Source organism: Typopeltis vanoorti, chromosome 15 (assembly GCF_054136105.1).
Source record: "Typopeltis vanoorti isolate ZY-2024b chromosome 15, IOZ_Tvanoo_1.0, whole genome shotgun sequence".
Taxonomy (NCBI): domain Eukaryota; kingdom Metazoa; phylum Arthropoda; class Arachnida; order Uropygi; family Thelyphonidae; genus Typopeltis; species Typopeltis vanoorti.
The window spans coordinates 105,066,352-105,091,127 of record NC_143563.1 but is presented as its reverse complement, the minus strand read 5'-3'; the positions used below and the strand labels follow the sequence as shown (position 1 = coordinate 105,091,127).

Below are 24,776 nucleotides of genomic sequence, written 5' to 3'. Positions count from 1 at the left end.
ATGCTACAGTTATATGGTGTCAATGGGGCATTATATCAAGCAATACTTAGTCTTTATTTGAGTTGTAAGTCAGCAGTTAGAACTGAAGGAAGTACAGGAAGGATGGTTTAATGTTAAACTGTGAGACAAAGATGTACATTATCCCCTCTGTTATTCATTATCTATATGGATCACATTATGAAGGAAAGTGGTATTAAACATGATATCAAAATTAGAGATGTTAATGTCAGCTGTTTGCTTTATGCGGACGATGTTATACTTCTAAATAAATAATCTGCTACAAGTTTGCAAGATTCCCTGACTAAGTTGAATAACTGTTGTAATAGATATGGTATGATGGTCAGCAATAAAAAGACAAAGACAATGAAAATAGGTAGAATTGTTGAAAAGGTCAACTGCATTGTGAATGGAGAACCTGTGGAACAAGCAAAACATTTCAGCTACCTAGGTACGATTTTTAGTGAAGATGGTAAATTAAATATAGAAATAGACACCAGAATCAACAAAGCTGGTATGGTAGGAAGTCAACTGAATAAATTCATATGGAATAAGACAGAAATTAGTCGGAACACTAAATTAGCTGTATACAAGACAGTGTTCAAACCAGTTTTAACTTATGGATTGAGAGCTGGGTCAGAAGTAAAACACTTGATCAAAGACTAGAGATCGCAGTTATGAGAGTCCTGAGAAGGATTAGAGGCATGAACAGATGGCATCAATGGCAATATCATATTAAAAATGAGGATATTACTAAAGAACTTGACAGTGTCAGCATCCAGGAATGCGTTAGCAGAGCTAATATCAGGTGGTATGGTCACTTTTATAGAATGGGCAAGGAAAGATTAGGAAAACAAGTGTTCTCTGCCAAGTTGGCAAGAAAACGACCTAGAGGAAGACCAAGATATAGGTGGATTAATACTGTACAAAGTGCCTTAGATGGTAGAAATATAAGATCTGATAATGTTGAAGTCTTAATAAGAAACAGACTGATTTGGAGGAAAATTATAGATAGGAAGTTAGTAATGATGTAAATTTTTCATGTAGTATATCATATCCTGTACACCCTTCGAGGGTACATAGCAGGAATTTGATGATGATGATGATGATAAATAAAGGATTGATTAGATGAAAAATTTAGAAAGATATGCAGTTAGATCAAATTATTTATTGACAATCAGCCACAGTTTCATCTTTTATTAAGATTATTTTTTAAACCTATATGAATCAATTTTATAGAGCAGGATTGAAGCCAAAGCCACTGTCTGTAACATAAGCATTATAATTTAAACATAAGAGGTTTTTTTGCTTTTTTCATCATTCAAATCAAGTACTGTATGTCATCATATCTATGATATTCCACATACATAATCATGAGAGGAATGGTGAGAGAGATAGAGTTTGTGTGTGTGTGTGCAAACTAAGGTATACAAATGTGATAATGACATGAAAGCCAACGAGCATGATTGTGGATATGGAGGGGTAAACCTGCATACATTGAGTTCTGACATTTTGAGTGCATGTTTGTGTGTGTGTGTGCAGAGATAAGAAAGAGAAAGCTTCCCAATTGGACCAAGAGGTAACTTGTCTATACACAAATGCCTGAGGAATTGAGTCTGTTGCCTTCGTGAACACATAGTTGCCTAAGATTGTTGGCAATAGTGAAACTTGTCTCTCAGAGTCAGATGTAATAACTGGAATTGAATGTAAATGGTATTGTATATTCAGGAAGGCCAGAAAAGATAGAAGGTGGAGGAAGTATTACTAATAATATCAGATGATTTGAGTCCAGCTAGGGTAGAAACTCATGAAAGCAATAATGGCGATAATGTTCCATGCAAAAAATGAGTTTGAAGCTATCTGATGTGAAGTGGAGACCAACAAGATGAAATATATATTGGAGTGTTGCTGCAGACCTAGCAGTTCAGTTTCTGGAAATGATGAAATACATCATCAAATTATCCTGATGACTATTAATAAGTAATAATAATGAGTGACTTTTCTGTCTATCTTTTCTAAAACCTTCTTACTGGTCATTCTTGCAGGCCATGGGATTCTTAAAAGTGTCCTCCACATCCATAATTCAAATGAATCAATTTGCTTTCTTTAATATCCATCAATAACATCCATATATTACTACTGGAAATACCATTGCTTTGACAAATCTAACTTTTGTGGCCTTACTCACACCTGTATCTTTCATAATTTTTTGTCAGGTTTAACATAGTTTTTTCCCCCATGACATTCCTTTTTTTAAATTTGATCTTCACATTTATCATCATTTCTGATTCTGGATCCCAGTAAATCATAACTTTCAACAATTTCTATTTTATCTTTCTCTATTATAAATTTATTTAAATTTCCAGAAGTCATCACTTTTGTTTTGCTGATGTTTAAATTAAATCCAGATTTCTGACAATCCCTCTTAACCAATAGAATAAACTACTCCAGATGTTCCTTAGTTTCTGCTATGAGGGTTGTATCATCTGCATATCTTAAATTATTTATTTTTCTGCCACTAATCTAATCTCAGTTGGGTCTTTGTCTAAGTTGGCCATTCTCATAACATATTCACTATAAATATTAAAAAGATAGGGTGGCAATTTACAACCTTGCTGCACCCCATTTTCCACGTGAACACTGTTTCTCTAAAGATTGTTTTACTGAAGCTTCTTAGTTGTCCATACAGCTCTCTTATCAAGACGCTCAAGAATTCCCATTGTTATTGTTACAATCCAGTCTGTTGTGATTCATGCAATTAAAAGCTTTCTTATAATCAATAAAAACAGATGAATGCTTCATTCTGAAATTATCTTCTTTCCATAATCCATCTCATGTTTGCTATCTGGTCTCTAGTTCATCTACCTCTCCTAAAGCCCGTCTGTTCTTGCAGCATTGCTCTATTCATACTCCAGCCTTTGTTGGATCACTTTCAGCAAACTTTACTTGTAAGTGAAATTAAAGTGATGGTTCTATAATTCTCACAATCTCTGGGATTTATTTATTTATTTTTTATTTTTGGAATTAAGATGAATATTGATGTTTTCCATTCTCTAGGCCAGTATATATTTTTTTTCAAACCTGTTGACAAATTTCAGTTAATATTCATTACTTCATCCCACCTGCGCTCAATAATTCCAGTGACACTCCATCAGTTCCAGGAACTTTTCCTTTTGGCAGCTGTTCCATTGCTGATATCACTTCACTTTCCATTACCATGGATTCCTCAACAAATTCTCTTCTTTCAAATTATTCTGCAATATTTTGTACAAACCTTCTACATACTCTTTCCAACTGGGTTGTAACCAAAAATGCATTTTCTATATTTATATTCTCTTCTAACTATGAATGCTACTCCATTTCTTTGAAGGTTTCATGTCCAGAGTAATACATTATGAAATCATCAGTATCAAAGTGACGCATTCCTGTCCATCTCAGGTCACTGATTCCTAAAATCTGAACTTGAGTTCTCGTTTCTTTCATTATCAGTTCCAGTTTTCCTTGATACATACTTCTTACACTCCGTGTTCCTATTTTATGTAAATCAGTAAAGCAGAAGCATCTTCTTCTGAGATTAAGTCTATTCAGAAATTGAATTTCCAGAAGTTTTGATCCAGCTTCATCATTCTTGTTAATTTCATTGGAAGTTCCACTCTGCTTTTTCCCAGTAACCATTTAGATGCCTTCCAACATGGGTGTCCGATCTTTGAGCACCATAATTACAATAATTTAAGCCTCTGTTCATAAAATTTTCTTGGCAAAATATATACAAAAGTGGTTTGCCTTCTGTGTCTGTGTTCAGCCTACTAGTAAGGCAAATACCTGGAAAAAGGCAAACTCCCACTACAAGAGACAAAGAAAAGTAAAATAGGAAGATTCACTTCTAGCCCTTGAATACTCTAATAGCATGGGGGGGGGGGGGGGAAGAAAGAAAGAAAGAAGAGTAGGGACCAGTTGTATTATCTATACAGATAATATAACAGATGTATATTACTTGAAATAAGGCGTCATCCAACATCAGGTACCTCAGAGAAATAAAATTTAACGAGAAAATTACAGAGGAATTTCCCTACAAGGGATAATTCCAGGTAAGATTATTAAAGTACACTTGAGAAAAGTGTAAGAAAACTTATGGAAGAGAACCTAAATAAGAACAAGTGAGATTTAGACAAAATTGGAGCTGTCAGAATCTATTTTTTCTTTCAATACAAATAGTTGGGAAATCATGGGAACATAACAAAATCTGTATTTAAGTTCTGTTGATCAGGAGTAAAAGTATATGAAAAAGTGCCAAGAGAAAAGATGTTCAAACCAATACCATTATATGGTATATAACTGGAACACCACATATATAATGTAAGATACTGGTGCATTCTTCCTCCACTATTAATCATCATCATCCATATTGGTCACATTAGGAAGGAAACATAGCATTTAACCAGATATTCAACTCATCTCCTTATTTTATGCAGAAAAGATAAATCCAGCAGATAAATCCATGTCTTCTGGACTCCTTGACCAAAGTGAATAACTTCTGTAGCAAACATCGACTGCAATTTCAAAGGTAAATCTAAAGAACATGCAAAGGGTAATTTTAGTGAAGATAGTACGTACTGACTTTAGTAGTAAATAAGAGAATAAGCATAGATGGTGTAGTGGGAAGCTAAATGAATAAGTTTATATGGAATAAGAGAAAAATTAGTAAACACATAAAAATAGTAGTATATAAGATAGTGTTCAAACCGATGTTAAACTCAGAGATCTGAGAGTTGTGATAACAGAAACAAAAAAAAAAAAAAAAAAATTTAAAGGGAAAAAAAGATATAGATGGTTTTACTATGCTATATAGTGGAGTGGGCCAACATATCAGAGCTTCCAGTGGTGTAGCCATTTTAACTGATAATAAATGGAAAACTAGAATACGAAAGTAAAATTTTGTAAATGATCGAATTATAACATTTAAATTAAAAACAAACAGAAGCTATTTAAATATCATAGGAGTATATGCCCCTGAAAGAGGAAAGAGGATTCCAAACAATTTTATGAGGAACTACAAAAAGAGTTAAATAAATGTCATAAAAATGACTATATATTAATAGCAGGAGATCTTAATGCTAGAGTTGGAAATAATCTAATCCCAAAGGTCTTAGGAAAATATGGAGAAATTTGAATGAATAACAATGGTCGAGCACTATTAGACTTCTGTACTTTCAATAATTTTAAAATAACCAACACTTTTTTTTTTTCAAAAAAATAATATAACAGTATAAATAAATATAATATATTTAGAATGGCAGCAGAACAAGATCTATAATTGATTATATCAGATATATTATAAAGATACAAAAATACAGTTGCAGTTAGGTAATAAATTAACAGACGAGATCAATACACACACACACATATATATATATATATATATATATATATAACTGGTGATTGCAAAAATAGTCTCTCAGACCTATACAACTTCTTTGGAGCACAATTGTTATCTTCCATTTAATCCTGTGTGAATGAGTATCCAGAGGATAGTCCGACATTTCTAACTTGACATATCAGTGGTCACAAATTCTTTACATTAAATTCTTTAATACAATACATGAAATTATGCAAGCTAGATGTTTCAGATCTATAGGACTATTCCAAGTAGGTTAAGTTGCAGGCCCAAGAAACCTTGCACTCTCCAGAACATCCAAAATGATGAGGATGTTCTCTGAAGAACAATTATTTGCATATAGTGAATAGAAGTGCATGCATGAAGTGTCAATCAACTTGGGACACACAAACACTTTCCCAATCAACTTGGAAAAGTGTGTATGTCTGTGTGTAAGAATGGGGGATTAAATATATATTATTAATTATAATATAATAATTAAATATATAAGAGAGAGAGAGAGAGAAAAATATATATATATAAAAAAAAAATCAGCTAATGCCTTTTTATTCCCGTATACGGGGAGTAGGCGAGGCCATTTAGCCCTATCTAACTTTTGGAGACTGAGTGGGCAGTTCAATCTCCACTGGTACCAATCAGAGATAGATGGTCCAAGGCTATCACTAATTAAGTGGTACGCAGTGAAGAGAGATGGCTCAAATGTGCCACTATCTCGTGGTCCCTAACACAATATATTTAATGTCTGAAATAATGTGGGTTCTACAGTCGATTCTCTTGAGTTTACAGGACGAAAAACCCGAGTTTCCGGGAGGAAAAACCCGCTTGCCCGTGCCAAAGATCGACTAACTCGGGAACCGGTCGAAAAAAGGCTTAGAAAAATTTCCTCTAGTCGCCGACTAGACTCAAAACCAAGTCTTCCTTCGTGCAGCCAAGCGCTGTGGTGTGCAAACGCCACATCCACTGAGCTACACAGGCTGATTACTAATCAAAATATAGGGAAATTTATATTTATACTGCGCCACCCTATATTCAGATTAGTCTATGTAAAATAGTAGAATCAATCTTCAATTAACTTAGCAGTTTCCTTATTCATACAGACCGAATTTTCATCACTACTCAAAATTTCAAGAACCTCCAAAGGTTTTAAACTGCAAACAAACAGCAAAGCAGTTTTGTATTGTGCTGCTTTTTATAGCTCGCCAACTGTCAGAGACAAACTGTATTGCCTGCAAAATGGAAATTTTTGCATTGATCTCTCTCTCTCTGGCTGTTGATGAACTTGTTAATAGGTTTTCATCAATGGATTCCAGTATGTGATTAACCAATTTTCCTCGATAGAATGCCTTTAAATTTTTTATTATCCCCATGTCCATTGGTTGCACTAAGGATGTTGTATTAGGAGGAAGAAATTCCAGCCTTATATTTTTTAGATTATCTAAATGAGGGTGTGCAGCACAATTATCGAGAAGCAACAAAATTTTCCCCTGCTTACGTTGTAATTCTACGTCCCAACTCGTAAGCCAATTCTGAAAAATTTCAGAAGTCATCCACGCATTACTATTGGCATGGTACTCTACTGGTAAACTCTCTATTCTTAACCCCTTAAAGCATCGAGGCTTGGCATTTTTTCCTATGATTAGTAGTTTTCGTTTGTCCTTACCTGACATATTTACACAGCATAACACAGTAATGAGGTCCATTGCCCTTTTATACCCTGACAGTGCAATGTGCTTATAACACAGGGAGCCGTCTGGCATAGCACGATAATAGAGGCCGGTTTCATCAGCATTGTAAATATCATCTGAACAGAAATTCTCTAAAAAAAGTAAGGATTTCAGTATTTTGCCATTGTTCAGCGCTTACATTGTCGGCACTGCCCTTTTCACCATGCGCGTCTTTAAATTTGATATTGTGTCCCGCTTTCCATCAAGACAACCAACCAGCAGTTGCTTTAAAATCGTTGTAGTCCAGCTTTTTAGCGATCTCCTCTGACTTCGCCTTCAACACTGGGCTGCTAATATTCACGCCTCGCCTGCTAACTATAAAAAACCATTGATCTAATGCTTCAACTTCTGGATCCTTTCCATCATGCTTTCTCTTGGATGTTACTGGAATTTCTTTCTGTAATGTCCACTCCTCACACAGTTGATTTTCTTGTTGTAGGAGATGCGCTATGGTAGATTTTGGTAAACCAGGTATATCAGCAAGTCTATGATGGCTTGTATTTAATGGCTGACTTTTAATTTTATCCAGCAAAGCAATTTTACTTGAAATTGTAAAATCATTTCTTGGCATCTTGGCAAAGATTTAAAAATTTTAAATAAAATTGACACAATAAATCGATATTGCTAGGTACAGTATATAGTAAGGGTAGATTCTTAAGCAGACGCGTACTTGCCAGACGCACGACGAAAGATAACTGATTCACATCATGCTAGTGTTGCCAAATATTAGTGTACGTAGCATTGCCATATTTCGAAAAATCCATAAAATATATCAAAAATTGCTAAATTCCTTTTCAGCTACTGTCCTAATTAAGCGAAAAGTTGTCCCAATTAAGCATTTACATTATGTATTAATATGCTGGTTTGGTTTTCATTCTTTGAGATTTGGTCCAAAAAAGCGGCTGTCCCAATTAAACGGAATCAACTGTATATATATATATATTTTTTTTTTTTTTTTTGTATAAAGAGAATTTAATGACTAAAACCGAGAATAATTGTAAGATTTTAATGGTATAACACACTACTAGTTTCGGCTTTTGACAGCCTTCTTCAGGTGTCTTAAAAATAGGAAACAGCATTAAAAACACTGAAGTTTAAAAAAACTGAGAAACATAGAAAAAAATTGCAGTACATAATTAACCTGAAAAAACGTTGTAGTTACATTTAAGTTGTTCTTTCAATCATGGCATTGTTTGATGAGGACGTGCTTGCAGTCTCTCGTGAATGCCAGTACTGAACAACAGCAGAATGGCTATCTGGGAGGTCGTAGCTCAAATTGTTATTTAAATGTTCATGATTAAGGATGATTTCTCTGGACTCCACAATTTTTCTTTCAAACTCATCATGGTATTTTTTTTTATAAATATATATATATATATATATATATACAGGGTGTTCGGGATAAATTTGACATATTTATAATTAATTATATTTTTCCGTAAGTTACATGTATTAACACACACTTCTCTTCATTTAAAAGTTTGGACCCTTCTTCATTCATATACAAGATGTCAGAAAGGATGGATAGCTGGAACCCACCTGAATCATGGAAGAGAATAACTTGTATCATGATGATTCGTGCCCGCCATCAAAATAAGGATATTACGACTGCTGCCCAATGCTCCCTGAATACAGTAAAAACAATCAGGCATGAACTAGAGACTTGCAATGGTGACTACGAGGATGTAGCAAGAAGAAAGATCCCTAGCAGACGATCTGATTGCGTTCGTACAGCAGAATTCCTCGCAAATCTGCAGGAACAGGTGTTGAAGAACCCTGGCATTGGAATTCGGGCTTTGTTCGTGGAGTTGCTAACTGTAGTCAAGCCCTGGATAACAAGGGTAGCCAATGGTAGGCCGTATGTATGGCAGCAGGATTCGGCCCCTTGCCACACCTCTGGGAAAAGTCAAAAATGGTTGTCTGAAAATTTCTACGACTTCACCAGTCCAAATGTTTGGCCTCCAAACTCCCCAGACCTTAACCCCATGGATTATTTTGTATGGGGCGCAGTTGAAAAAGACACCAATCGCACTTCCAGTAATACAAAAGCCCAGTTAATGGATAAAATTAAAACAGTTTTTGCAGCCCTTCCCAGGGAGACTGTAGCATCAGCTTGTTCGAGGTTCTGAAGCAGAATTGAAGCTGTGATCGATGCTAATGGTGGTTATTTTGAGTAAATCTTGTTGATAGTATTGTAATTAACTCTGCCTGTAATGTTTTTTTGTCAATTCATTAAATTTAATAGATACAAAGAAGATTTTCTTTTTCCTTACGAAACTGTCAAATTTATCCCGAACACCCTGTATATATATATCGGGAGTGTATATTTTGGGTGTGCCGTGCACACCCACAGAATAGCAATATCACTGATATTATATTTTTGCATTTATTGCTGTTAAAGACTCCCTAATTGTTTCCTGGCTTTGCAGGAAACGATTAGGGAAAACTCATAAACTTAAACACAATATACTGATACTTCATAAAGAGGACACTTTGAAACGTAAATATTGCATCACATTTGAGTTAATAGCCCAGGTGCACAGTCACAAATATAGACACTTCTAAGCCCTTTCAACAGATGTACAGATGATGCAGCAAATCAAATTCTTAGCATTTCAGTGGTTTCAAAACACCCAGAAAGCGAAGCAGGGTGTGTGTGTGCTGAGACAATAGCACCCAGAAATAAGTGGCTGTGATTGGTTATTGTGTCAACCAATCCAAATGTACATTGTCATTTGTCAGGACTGTTTTTGTTTTCCGAGTTTCATCTGTTTTGCATGCATGAAGTGTGAACTGACGTGTTTAGGACACTGATATAAACAATTAATTTTCTAGAAATAATTTATAACTTTTTCGCCCATATTTAAGAATGGGAAATGGTTTTGATGATCCATCGAATGTCCCATTTTCTGCTAGTGCTTTCCCAGATTGTATGATTAATTGATTGTATCGAAGGAGGTTGGAACGTAAGTAAAACGAGTTATTTCAGCCTTTCTTTGGTTCAAGCCGGAAAAATAATAATTTCCCATGTGATTACTTTGTCTCGATTTCTGTGCGTATTATATGGCTGGATTTAAAAAACATATCAAATGATATGTTGCAAATGATAATCTAATCTCACCACAAAGTGTAAACCTTTTGTGCTTCTCACATAAACTTTGAATACTTTAATTGATAAATTAAAGTATTCAAAGATTTTTGCACAATTAATTGCAGTGGACCAATTAAGATCAGAGATGATGCACTATTCACTCTTAAAACTTTCTGCAGATACATATTACAATTTGAAACAAAAGATAAAGGGGTGCTTAAGGGTCAAAGCTGTATAACTGAGAGGAGACCTCCACATAGCCTTTAAAGGAATGCGGAGAACCGACCAGGGCTTCTGACCTAATGTCCAATCCTCACCTTCTCGTGGTGCACCCTGTTGGGTATCTACTTTGATACTGAACGAACGAGGATGGGCTGGCAATTTGGGATTTAGCCGACCAAATTGTATTCTTATTGGTTAAACCAAAATAAAAAATGATGGTACAACATGACAAAATTTCATGCCGGCTGGGGCGTCGCCCGGTTAAACAAGGCCCCCGTTGTTTTCGCCAGGGAACCAGGGCGAACAGCGAAAAGTCAGCTACTGGAACAAATCTGAAAACAAACCCCAACTCAACATCACCAGAGTTAAAGATCGGTACTATCAACGTAAGAAGCCTGAATGGCAAAGAAATGGAGCTAGCTGAGGAATTAGATAAGTACCAGATCGACATAATAGGGGTGACTGAAACAAAAAAGACCAAAACTGGTGAGATCTTTCTGAGCAATAAATACAAAATGTTATATTCAGGCAATAACAATCAAGGAAAAGAAGGAGTAGCCATAGTATTCAACACAAAATACGAGGCTAATCTTCTTGAATGGCAGTCAGTCTCAAGTAGAGTAATGTGGGCAAATATGAGAATGGGGAACTGGACAATGAGACTTATTTGTGCCTATGGTCCCACAGAAGGTTCTACTAAGGTAGAAGTGGAGGAATTTTTTGAGGCTTTAGAAAAAGCAACTGACACAATGAAAAAGGAAAAGTTGGTCCTTGTTGGGGATCTAAATAGTAGAGTAGGAAATGATTGTGAGACATACAAAAATATTTTGGGAAAATTTGGAGAAAAGAGCAAAGCTAATAATAATGGCAAATATCTGTTGGATTTCTGCTCAGGACATGGACTGGTTATTACTAACACCATGTTCCAACATAAAAATGTGCACAAATTCACATGGAGAGAAGAGGCTAGGAATAAGAAAAGTCTCATTGACTATGTTATTGTTGATAGTGATGTTTTCTCCCTGGTGCAGGACACCAGAGTGTACAGAGGATTTGAAATTGGAAGTGATCACTATTTAGTCTTGAGCAGGATAAAATTGAATTTCATATTGAAAAGAATAACATGTAAGAAAGTTTTAAAGCGAATAAAAGTTGAGCAGCTCTCAGATGTGAACTGTAGACTAAAATACAGAAATATTATTGAAAAGAAAATGAAAGAGTTTGAGAACAGGAATCAAACCTTGGAGATTCAGTGGCAAACTCTGAAGGAAACATTGATTGATTCTGCCAGAGAGGCATGTGGTGAGGTTGTGTGCAAAGATAAAAAAATCAGAACTCCCTGGTGGACACAGGAAGTTAAAGAGGCAGTGAAGGAAAAGAAGAAAGCATATCAAAAGTTCCTGGCAAATAAGTCAGCTTTTACTCTTACAGAATACAGAGACAAATGTAAGAAAGCTAAACAGTGTGTAAAACTAGCTAAACAAAAGTCATGGGAGGACTTTGGCAAGAATATAGAAAATAAATATCAAGAAGGTGGCAAAATATTCTGGAGGTTGTTGAAGAAGCTTAGGAATGGAGGAAAGAGTGCTATAAAAGGAATTAGAGATGATAAAGGTGAAATGAAAACAGGAGAAAAAGATATCCTTGAAGTATGGAGTAATTACTTTGAAAAACTGCTAAATGAAACAAGCAGTGATGACAGCACAGTGATAAAAAACACTGACCAGGCATGCAGTCAGGAATACATATCCATACTTGAAGTAGAAAAAGCCATCAAAGGCTTGAAATGTGGAAAGGCAGCAGGAGTAGATGATATTCGACCAGAAATGCTGAAGTATGGTGGTATAAGAGTCTTACAGTGGCTGCACTGCATAGTTCAGAAAGCCTGGACAGAGGGACGAATTCCCGATGATTGGAGTAGAGCTCTCATAGTACCCATATATAAAAAGGGAAATAAAACTGAATGTGAGAATTACAGAGGTATTTCCCTACTGAGTGTTCCTGGCAAGATCTATGCAAGTATACTTGAGAAACGGTTGAGAAGAATTGTGGAAGAAAAGCTTGGTGAAGAACAAGCTGGATTCAGGCCAAATAGAGGCTGTCAGGATCAGATCTTCACTTTACGACAAATAGTCGAGAAAGCATGGGAATATAACAAAGATCTGTATTTAAGTTTTGTCGATTTGGAAAAGGCATATGACAAGGTGCCAAGAGAGAAGCTATTCAATATGCTGCAGTTATATGGTGTCAATGGGGCATTATATCAAGCAATACTTAGTCTTTATTTGAGTTGTGAGTCAGCAGTTAGAATTGAAGGAAATACAGGAAGATGGTTTAATGTTAAATCTGGTGTGAGACAAGGATGTACATTATCCCCTTTGTTATTCATTATCTATATGGATCACATTATGAAGGAATGTGGTATTAAACCTGATATCAAAATTGGAGATGTTAATGTCAGCTCTTTGCTTTATGCGGATGATGTTATACTTCTAAATAAATCCGCTACAAGTCTGCAAGATTCTCTGACTAAATTGAATAGCTGTTGTAATAGATATGGTATGAAGGTCAGCAATAAAAAGACAAAGACAATGAAAATAGGCAGAATCATTGAAAATGTCAACTGTGTTGTGAATGGAGAACCTGTGGAACAAGTAAAACATTTCAGCTACTTAGGCACAATTTTTACTGAAGATGGTAAACTAAATATAGAAATAGACAACAGAATCAGCAAAGCTGGTATGGTGGGAAGTCAATTGAATAAATTCATATGGAATAAGAAAGAAATTAGTCGGAACACTAAATTAGCTGTATACAAGACTGTGTTCAAACCAATTTTAACTTATGGATCTGAGAGCTGGGTCAGAAGTAAAACACTTGACCAAAGACTAGAGACCGCAGATATGAGAGTCCTGAGAAAGATTAGAGGCGTGAACAGATGGCATCAATGGCAATATCATATTAAAAATGAGGATATTAGGAAAGAACTTGACATTGTCAGCATCCAGGAATGCGTTAGCAGAGCTAATCTCAGATGGTATGGTCACTTAAATAGAATGGGAGAGGAAAGATTAGCAAAACAAGTGTTCTCTGCCAGGTTGGCAGGAAAACGACCCAGAGGAAGACCAAGATATAGGTGGATTGATACGGTACAAAGTGCCTTAGACGATAGAAATATAAGATCTGATAATGTTGGAGTCTTGACAAGTAACAGACTGATTTGGAGGAAAATTGTAGATAGGAAGTTAGTAATGATGTAATTTTTTCGTGTAGTACTGTCATATCCTGTACACCCCTTGAGGGTACATGGCAGGAATTTGATGATGATGATGATGATGACAAAAGATAAATAATGAGAGTTAAGAGTCACAATATATCTCTCAGAATTTAAAACTTTTTAGACTATTCTGATTAAAATTAGATTGATCCCAAAGAACTTCATAATATTCTTTGAAGAGTCTCTCAAGAATGAACTTGTGTGAAGAATTTTTGTGTTATCCCATATGATCCTGTGGCCAGTAGAAACTCCATGTTTTGCAAGACCATATTTCTCAGCTTGCAGAAAACAGATATATTCTGCATTTTCTGATCATGGGATGTCTACTGTGACCCGTTCGGCCTAAAACAGAAGAAACTGCAGGAACAAGGAATCTGGTACATACATTCCCAGATGAGCCAAGTGTGAGTAAGTTTGTCGGAACATTTTTGCTCTGACAAATTTACTGTTTTTGTTTTCTGAGTTTCATCTGTTTTGTGTGCGTGAAGTAGGAACTGACGTGTTTAGGACACTGATATAGACAAGTAATTTTCTATAAATAATTTATAACTTTTTTTGCCCATATTTAGAATGGGAAACAGTGCTGACGATTCACTGAATGTCCCAAATTTTCTCTAAAGAGAAAATTTTAAATAATAAAAAATAATAATTAAACACTTAAATAAGAACTATATCAACTGCTGTCAGTTAAATTAAATTCTCTACAGTCCTGTTATTTTACGTTCTGTTTATTGTTCACTGATCATTGGTTTTAAACTGATGTATGTTGTCCTGATTTTTTGGATTTGAAGGTTTTTGGAGTAGTTCATTCCATTCTTCTGTTGCTCTATTCTTAGATGCCATATGGGTTGTAGATGGGCCTTCCAGACTCGAGAAACTGTCAAGTCATCATTTTTGTTGATATTGGGATCATGGATTAGCATCTGTGAATTTTCTTTCATACCTAGTTTTGGCATGGTGTAAGAACTGGGTACCTTTCCAATCAATTTTATGGCTAGTTTGAAGTGCGTGATCAGAAAAACACCAGATTTTCCATATTTAAGGAATTTATTGTGCCATCTGTGTTTATCTTCCGCATTGGGATTGTATGCCCTGTTTCTTCCCTATATAGAGTAAATTACCAGTGCACTGGATTTTATATATTATTGGGTAAGGAGATGGGGATAAGAGGAGTTGAGTAGGCTTTTTAATTTTATAGATGGTTTAAATTTTGCCTTAATATTGCATTTTTGCAGTATTCTGTCTGTGAGAGATGCCACAACAAAAATGATGGCTTAACAGTTCCAAGAGCTGTTAAGCCATCATTTTTGTTGGAGATAGCATTTAGGAATAGAACCACAGAAGAAGAGGATGGCACAACTTCAAAAACCTCCAAACACATAAACAGGACAAACAGATCAGTTTTATAACCATTGGTCAATAAGCTAGAACTTAAAAACAGGACTGTAGAGAAACAACTAATAGCAATTGATGTAGTTCTACTTATTTAAGTATTTAATTATTATTTAGCTCTTCCTTTTTTTTTTTTCCCCTCATTAGATATAGACTACAGTGAACAGTGGAAAGAGAAGTTATGCTTACTAAAGGGTATTGTGAATGTAGTGTGTGTGTAATTGCCTTGATGACTTTGATATAAAACAGTGCAATGTCGAGTGTAATTTAATCTTAGTTTTAAGTAAAATAACTGCTCTAAAATGGAAGTTTATCTCCTGAACTGTACAGAATAAATATCATATTTGTTTTGAACATACTAAAAACCATAGTCAATTTTTTTTCTTATGGACTTAGAAAAACTATAAGACTCCTTCACAGCATGATGTTCTTCTTAATGAAATCTTTTTTTGAGGAAATAAAAGTCAATTTTTAAGTATCAGAACTCTTATATAGTCTACCAGAACTGTACAAAGGAGTTGTTGCAATCTAAAACCAATTGTAGATTAACATTATCCTTCACTTTTTTCAGATATTCATACTTACAAACATTGTTCATTTATAAAAGCAAAACAGATTTCCTGGCAAAAATTAAAAACTTAGTTGGCAGAAAAAGAAAACTCAATTAACTTAATTGAGAAAAAAAAATAAAACTTTCACCAATTTTCTTTTTCTACTAGAAAGTCTTCGATTTCATTGTAAATTCAGACTATTTGAAATCAAAATACCTGTGTTTTACATTATCAATAAACTTTCATATGTAGATGTGTTTTGATAGTTTTGCTTTGATAAAATAATATTTTGTATCTGTTTAATTATTATTCTTCCTCTCGATCCTTCCATCATCATCATAATTAAATTCCTGACATGTACCCTCAAGGGATGTACATAATATGATAGCACTACATGAAAAATTTACATCATTACTAACTTCCTATCTACAATTTTCCTCCAAATCAGTCTGTTACTTGTCAAGACTCCAACATTATCAGATCTTATATGTCTATCATCTAAGGTACTTTGTACCATATCAATCCACCTATACCTTGATCTTCCTCTGGGTCATTTTCCTGCCAACCTGACGGAGAACACTTGTTTTGCTAATCTTTCCTCGACCGTTTTGTTTAAGTGACCATACCACCCTGAGATTAGCTCTGCTAACACATTCCTGGATACTGACAATATCAAGTTCTTTCCTAATATACTCGTTTTTAATATGATATTGCCATTGATGCCAGCTGTTCATGCCTCTAATCTTTCCCAGGACTCTCATATCTGCAGTCTCTAGTCTTTGGTCAAGTGTTTTAATTCTGACCAAGCTCTCAGATCCATAAGTTAAAACTAGTTTGAACACTGTCTTGTATACAGCTAATTTAGTGTTCAGACTAATTTCTCTCTTATTCCATATGAATTTATTCAATTGACTTCCTACCATACCAGCTTTGTTGATTCTGTTGTCTATTTCCATATTTAATTTACCATCTTCACTAAAAATCGTGCCTAAGTAGCTGAAATGTTTTACTCGTTCCACAGGTTCTCCGTTCACAACGCAGTTGACATTTTCAACGATTCTACCTATTTTCATCGTCTTTTTATTGCTGACCATCATACCATATCTATTACAACAGTTATTGAATTTAGTCAGCGAATCTTGCAAACTTGTAGCGGATTTATTTAGAAGTATAACATCGTCCACATAAAGCAAACAGCTGACATTAATATCTCCAATTCTGATATCATGTTTAATACCACTTTCCTTCATAATCTGATCCATATAGGATAATGTGCATCTCTGTCTCACACCAGACTTAACATTAAACCATTTTCCTGTACTTCCTTCAATTCTAACTGCTGACTTACAACTCAGATAAAGACTAAGTATTGCTTGATATAATGCGCCATTGACACCATATAACTGTAGCATATTGAATAGCTTCTATCTTGGCAATTTGTCAAATGCCTTTTCCAGATCGACAAAACTTAAATACAGATCTTTGTTATATTCCCATGCTTTCTCAACTATTTGTCGTAAAGTGAAGATCTGATCCTGACAGCCTCTATTTGGTCTGAATCCAGCTTGTTCTTCACCAAGCTTTTCTTCCACAATTCTTCTCAACTGTTTCTCAAGTATGCTTGCATAGATTTTGCCAGGAACACTCAGTAGAGAAATACCTCTGTAATTCTCCTATTCAGTTTTATTTCCCTTTTTGTATATATGGGTACTATGAGAGCTCTACTCCAATCATCGGAAATTCGTCCCTCTGTCCAGGTCTTCTGAACTTTACAGTGGCTGCACTACATAGTACTTTTATACCGCCATACTTCAGCATTTCTGATCTAATATCATCTATTCTTGTTGCCTTTCCACATTTCAAGTCATTGATGGCTTTTTCTACTTCAAGTATGGATATGTATTCCTGATTGTATGCCTGTTGGTGTTTTTTTACGCAGTTTTTCAAAGTAATTACTCCTTACTTCAAAGATATCTTTTCCTCCCATTTTCATGTCACCATTATCATCTCTAACTCCTTTTACAGCACTCTTTCCTCCATTCCTAAGCTTCTTCAACAACATTCAAAATATTTTGCCACCTTCTTGATATTTATTTTCTATGTTCTTGCCAAAGTCCTCCCATGACTTTTGTTTAGCTAGTTTTACACATTGTTTAGCATTCTTGCATTTGTCTCTGTATTCTCTAAGAGCACAAGCGGACTTATTTGACAGGAACTTTTGATACGCTTTCTTCTTTTCTTTCACTGCCTCTTAAATTACTGTGTCCACCAGGGAGTTCTAATTTTTCTATTAAATCTTGCAGACAACTTCACCACATGCCTCTCTAGATGAATCAATCAGGGTTTTCTTCAAGGCTTGCCACTGAATCTCCAAGGTTTAGTTCCTGTTCTCAAATTCTTTCATTTTTTCTTCAATAATCTTTGTGTATTTTAGTCTACAGTTCCCATCTGAGAGCTGCTCAACTTTTATTCGCTTTAAAACTTTCTTACATGTTATTCTTTTCAATATGAAATTCAATTTTATCCTGCTCAAGACTAAATAGTGATCACTTCCAATTTCAAATCCTCTGTACACTCTGGTGTCCTGCACTAGGGAGAAACTATCACTATCAACAATAACATAGTCATTGAGACTTTTCTTATTCCTTGCCTCTTCTCTCCATGTGAATCTGTGCAAATTTTTATGTTGGAACATGGTGTTAGTAATAACCAGTCCTGAGCAGAAATTCAACAGATATTTGCCATTATTATTAGCTTTGATCTTTTCTCCAAATTTTCCCAAAATATTTTTGCATGTCTCACAATCATTTCCTACTCTGCTATTTAGATCCCCAACAAAGACCAACTTTTCCTTTTTCATTGTGTCAGTTGCTTTTTCTAAAGCCTCAAAAAATTCCTCCACTTCTATCTTAGTAGAACCTTCTGTGGGATCATAGGCACAAATAAGTCTCATTGTCCAGTTCCCCATTCTCATATTTTCCCACATTACTCTACTTGAGACTGACTGCTATTCAAGAAGATTAGCTTCGTATTTTGTGTTGAATACTATGGCTACTCCTTCTTTTCCTTGATTGTCATTGCCTGAATATGGCATTTTGTATTTATTGCTCAGAAAGATCTCACCAGTTTTTGTCTTTTTTGTTTCAGAGTCACTCCTATTATGTCGATCTGGTACTTATCTAATTCCTCAACTAGCTCCATTTCTTTGCCATTCAGGCTTCTTATGTTGATAGTACCGATCTTTAACTCTGGTGATGTTGAGTTGGGGTTTGTTTTCAGATTTGTTCCAGTAGCTAACTTCTCGCTGTTCACCCTGGTTCCCTGGCGAAAACAACGGGAGCCTTGTTTAACCGAGCGACACCCCAGCCAGCATAAAATTTTGTCATGTCGTACCATCATTTTTTATTTTGGTTTAACCAGTAAGAAAACAATTTGGTCGGCTAAATCCCAAATTGCCAGCCCATCCTCATTCTTTCAGTAATCAAGTAGATACCCAACAGAGTGCACCACGAGAAGGTGAGTAATGGACATTAGGTCAGAAGCCCTGGTCTGTTCTCCGCATTCCTTTAAAGGCTATGTGGAGGTCTCCTCTCAGTTATGCAGCTTTTTTGTAATTGTTCAAATGATTTAAATTTTTCTCAAGACGATTCAGGTACATTGCAAGACATTGCCTATATTCTGCTGATAACAGCAGAATATAGAATAAAGTTAAAAACTGCAGCAGATTTTCTTATATATGTTTAGAGCAAATGCGAGTGTGAACAAGATTAAAGTATTTCCTCCTCGCCTGAAATCTCTGGCGCCTGTGTGAGTCGCACACATTGCAGGCATGCCCCTGATCCACCAAGGAGTTCTGATTTTTCTATCCTTGCAGACTACCTCACCACATGCCTCTCTGGCTGAATCAATCAGGGTTTTCTTCAAGGCTTGTCACTGAATCGCCAAGGTTTGGTTCCTGTTCTCAAACTCTTTTTTTTTTTTTCTTCAATAATCTTTGTGTATTTTAGTCTACAGTTCACATCTGAGAGCTGCTCAACTTTTATTCACTTTAAAACTTTCTTACATGTTATTCTTTTCAATACGAAATTCAATTTTATCCTGTTCAAGACTAAATAGTGATCACTTCCAATTTCAAATCCTCTGTACACTCGGGTGTCCTGCACCAGGGAGAAAACATCACTATCAACAATAACATAGTCAATGAGACTTTTCTTATTCCTTGCTTCTTCTCTCCATGTGAATTTGTGCACATTTTTATGTTGGAACATGGTGTTAGTAATAACTTGTCCATGTCCTGAGCAGAAATCCAACAGGTATTTGCTATTATTATTAGCTTTGCTCTTTTCTCCAAATTTTCCCAAAATATTTTTGTATGTCTCACAATCATTTCCTACTCTGCTATTTAGATCTACAACAAGGACCAACTTTTCCTTTTTTCAGTTGCTTTTTCTAAAGCCTCAAAAAATTCCTCCACTTCTACCTTAGTAGGACCTTCAGTGGGACCATAGGCACAAATGTCTCATTGTCCAATTCCCCATTTTCATATTTGCCCACATCACTCTACTCGAGACTGCCTGCCATTCAAGAAGATTAGCCTCATGTTTATTGTTGAATACTATGGCTACTTCTTCTTTTCCTTGATTGTCATTGCCTGAATATAACATTTTGTATTTATTGCTCAGAAAGATCTCACCCGTTTTTGTTTCAGTCACCCCTATTATGTCGATATGGTACTTATCTAATTCTTCAGCTTGCTCCATTTCTTTGCCATTCAGGCTTCTTATGTTGATAGTACCGATCTTTAACTCTGGTGATGTTGAGTTGGGGTTTGTTTTCAGATTTGTTCCAGTAGCTGACTTTTCGCTGTTTGGCCTGGTTCCCTGGCGAAAACAATGGGGGCCTTTTTTAACTGAGCGAGGCCCCAGCCGGCATGAAATTTTGTCATGTTATACCATCATTTTGTATATTGGTTTAAGCCAATAAGGATACAATTTGGTTGGCTAAATCCCAAATTGCCAGCCCATCCTCGTTCATTCAGTATCCAGGTAGATACCCAACAGGGTGCACCACGAGAAGGTGAGGACTGGACATTAGGTCAGAAGCCCTGGTCGGTTCTCTGCATTCCTTTAAAAGCTCTGTGGAGGTCTCCTCTCAGTTACACAGCTTTGACCCTTAAGCAACCCTAGATCCTTCCAAGTTCACAGAAACAAGTTAAAACTGGCATTGACTTTTACTCATTTGATAAATATAACACAGTACTGGCAACACCCTTCCCCCGTGTTTACAGATAATGAGAGAGAGAGAGAGAGATTAACATATTATGACCAAATTCAATTCCACAGTGAATGTTTAAGAAGAACAACACAAAAATACCTCTATGAAGAGTAATTTATATTATTTTTGATACTACAGAACTGCATTTTTTTAAATATGACTCTCACCAATGCAAGGTAATAATTCTATAATACATTTGTGCCATTGATGGGCGAAAGATTTTTTTCTATATTTTATTTTATCTATCAATCCTACTCCAGGTACCAAACATGAAAATTTTTAAAGCCATTTCAGGCTTCCAATAGGCAGGGTTGTGCTATTCATATAACATGAATAGAATGAATGTAAAAAAAAGCCTTCATTTTATTTACCTGATTTCTCTAAAGATTCAAGCTATAAAGTATACAAAATTCATTGCTGAATATTTTTAAGTATAATAATAAAAAAATAATAATTCTAGACTATGCTACTTACTGTTACAAAGTGTTTAGAATGCCTGCTTAAATCAAAATCACTGAATGACTTTTCTTGTCCAGTTTTTTCAACTGCCAAATAAAGGTTTCTATCTTTCGATGATCTAGAAACAAAGTAATTATTTTATGGAAAAACATCTATTTACATATAAAGTATGGTAACTAGTTCATACAGTTTTTAGTAACTTCATTTTAAATGGACTCAACATAACACATTACTAATGAATGTATTTAAATAATTAGTAATTGAAAGGGAAATGTTCACTACACAACCATCCAGAAATAAGACCCATCAAGAACAAAAAAATTATTTTAAGTAAAGATAAAACCTAGCCCTGCTTAGCTCTTCCACAGATAACCTCCAGCAGACCCTGGATAGGTTTGTAACTGTTTGTGCAGAAGCCAGGATGAAGATCAGTGTGGCCAAAACTGAAACATTTGTGGTCTCGAGACAACCATCCCAGTGCACGCTACATGTGAGTGGAGGCCCACTGAGGCAGGTGGAGAAGTTTAAATATCTTGGATCCATATTCACGAGTGATGGAAAGTGGGACCTCTTGCATCTACTGCCCACACAACCCAGTTAGGAAAGGTGGGCCTTGAAGATGGATGGATGGATCATAAAATCTTCAAGGGAGATTAAAAACAAGGGAGACATGAACTATTTAAATAAATAATGGCCATCAAAAATGTAATTCCATTCCTTTCTAATATTATTATTATTATTATTAATAAGAGAGACCTCCAGGGAGTCAGGAACTCATTGAGGGAGGCCATACTATTTGTACCAGCTATCATACCTGTTCTTGAATTCATTCACACTACTTGCACACACACACACACACACACAACATCCAAACGCAATCCATTCCAATCATGCACTACTCTATAAGAAAATAGCTCTAAACCTCTTCTTGACAGCATTCATTCTCAACTTCCATAGATGCCCTCACCTCCTTTCCCAACCCTCCATAAAATGAAAAATTCCATTTACTGAAATCCTATATAACCCTTTCAGAAGTTTGTAAGTTTTCAACTGTTGTATGGAAAGCAAAGTCTGAGTATGAAAAGAAACTGGCTTTGCATGCTAAAGACAAATCAAAAGAACTCTATCGATATGCTGCAAGTAAAAGAAAGAATGAATATGAAAGAATAACTCTTCTAATTGCAGATGGCGTGATGATTACAGATGCAAAAGAGGTTGTTCAACTAATGAGTGCCCATTTTTTTAAAAGCTATCAACCTGGTGTACGTGACATTGAGCTTACTGCTGCCTCTTCACTGGATGAAGAAACTCAGGTGTATGAGGATGAGGTATTAGAGCTGTTGCACAAACTGAATAAGCATTCAGCAATAGGGACTGATGGGATATCAGCATGTATGGTAAAAGAGTGTTCAGCTGAACTGGCTATTCCTTTATGAGTCTCAGAACAGGGAATATTCTGCAGGAATGGAAAAAATGTATGATAATTCCATTGCACAAAGACTGGTGTATCCAACTATTGACCAATTAGTATCTTAGGAGGGGTTGTGAAGATTTTGGAAAAGTTGGTTAGGGCTTACATTCAGAAATGGGTTGATAGCGAATCTACTTTGCAATGAACAGCATGGGTTTACTAGGAAAAGGTCTTGGTTTAGCAACTTGCTCACATTCTATAGCAATGTTGTTGTTGCCACTGGACTAGACAAGGGGAATGAATACACCATGATACCTTTGGATTTTGCTAAGGCTTATGACAGAATACAGCATGCTAGACTGCTACATAAATTGGAGAATATGGGTTTTCTAATAATTTTAACATTAATATTCTATAATGATTATAAAATATTAGTGCGAATAAGAGGATGGCTGACTGACAGATATCAAAAAGTGGTATATGGGGGATCTGAGTCTGCAAGACTTAAGGTAACCAGTGGTGTACCACAAGGATCAGTGCTTGACAAGAGACAATGGATTTGCTGATGATGCAAAGAAAGACAGGGTAATCAGGAGTGCTGCTGATATGCAGTACTTGCAAAATGATTCAGCATAATGACAGAATTCTTTCTGAATTGTCTTTAACTTGCAGAGTCAGTTTCTTTTCATACTTAGAGTTAGCTTTCGGTACAACACTTGTGACTCTTCTGGCCAGCTACTTACAATCATAACTGACATCATCCTTATGCACAAGATATTCCTGCCAGCATTATCTTTTTCTTACGAATCTCTTGCTTAATTAGATTACACATCTATTTCACTCCTACTCTATTTATTCTTCAAACTATAGGGACACATTCTGATACTGCATCATTTAAACACTTCCCACATGCTGTTTATATCCTTCCCATCCAAAACTGATACCATGGCACAGAACCCAGCATACCCCTCAGGGGGGTCATAATTTCCTGCTTTGTAGTTCAGTAAAGATAATTTAAAAAAAAAAAACAGTTACCATATAGACATCTCTATGTATTAGAAACAATCTGGTTATCTTATCACGTGTAGTCACGAGATCATAAACCATTATACTTTTTGGAACTTAAAAACAACAACAACAAATAAATTAAAATAAAATAAAATTACCTTATACACTTGCTAATAACAATTTCCCAGATTCTGGATACAGATAGTCCCACAGGTTCAAGTTGGGACAATGCAGAAGAATCTCAGCTCTCTCTCACTGAAGAGGCATCTGGATTTGAAGATCTATGTAGAAACTTTTATCACCCTGGAGAATCCCATGGTTAATGTCAATTACACATTCCTCACTGCTAGACTTGTGATGATCAGTTAAAAACTTGATCTCAGAACACTTATCATATATTCAATTGATTAAATGTCATAAGTCTGGCCTTTCAAAACATGAGACTGACATTTCCACAGAATTCTCTGAAATGACAAAAATTATGGCATAGAATTATTTTCAAATTCAAATGCCTTTTCAAAGAGTTTACTGAGTTTCATCTACCTTAACCTTACTACTACTACCCCTTAACATTAACCTCAATAAAAGACTATCATATGCACGAAATCTAGGAAATTATAAATAAACTAACATTGTTACAAATGAACATGATATGCTTTACATGACCGAGTTTCAATTTGCTGTATCTGATATATTCATAGACATTTCTACAGCTTATACACATCTAAGAAAAATAAACAATTTTTTTATTATTATTACGGGCAACTCCAAGGAGTCCTTAGACTCATCGAGGGAGGCCCTAACATCATGTCAAGAATAACTATTCAACATTCACACAGTAGCCATCATACTTTGCCTTGAACTCGTTCACAGTCATGGCACCCACAACAGACTGGCAGCTTATTCCACTCATTTACCATTCTCCAAGTAAAAAAACCTAGCTCTAACATCCCTGTTAACCACACTCTTGCCCAG

At 35.5% G+C, this 24,776-nt stretch overlaps 1 protein-coding gene across 2 annotated transcripts in view; it reads right to left on the bottom strand.

The window, feature by feature from the left end:
- The window catches only part of Tbc1d15-17 (TBC1 domain family member 15/17), a 305,943-nt gene that overhangs the window by 220,906 nt on the left and 60,261 nt on the right, over positions 1 to 24,776 (bottom strand). For both annotated transcript variants that reach the window (XM_090404708.1, XM_090404709.1), the window contains one exon: positions 21,398 to 21,500. In XM_090404708.1, the coding sequence (XP_090260834.1) occupies positions 21,398 to 21,500 (103 nt within the window). The remainder of the gene's footprint in view (positions 1 to 21,397; positions 21,501 to 24,776) is intronic.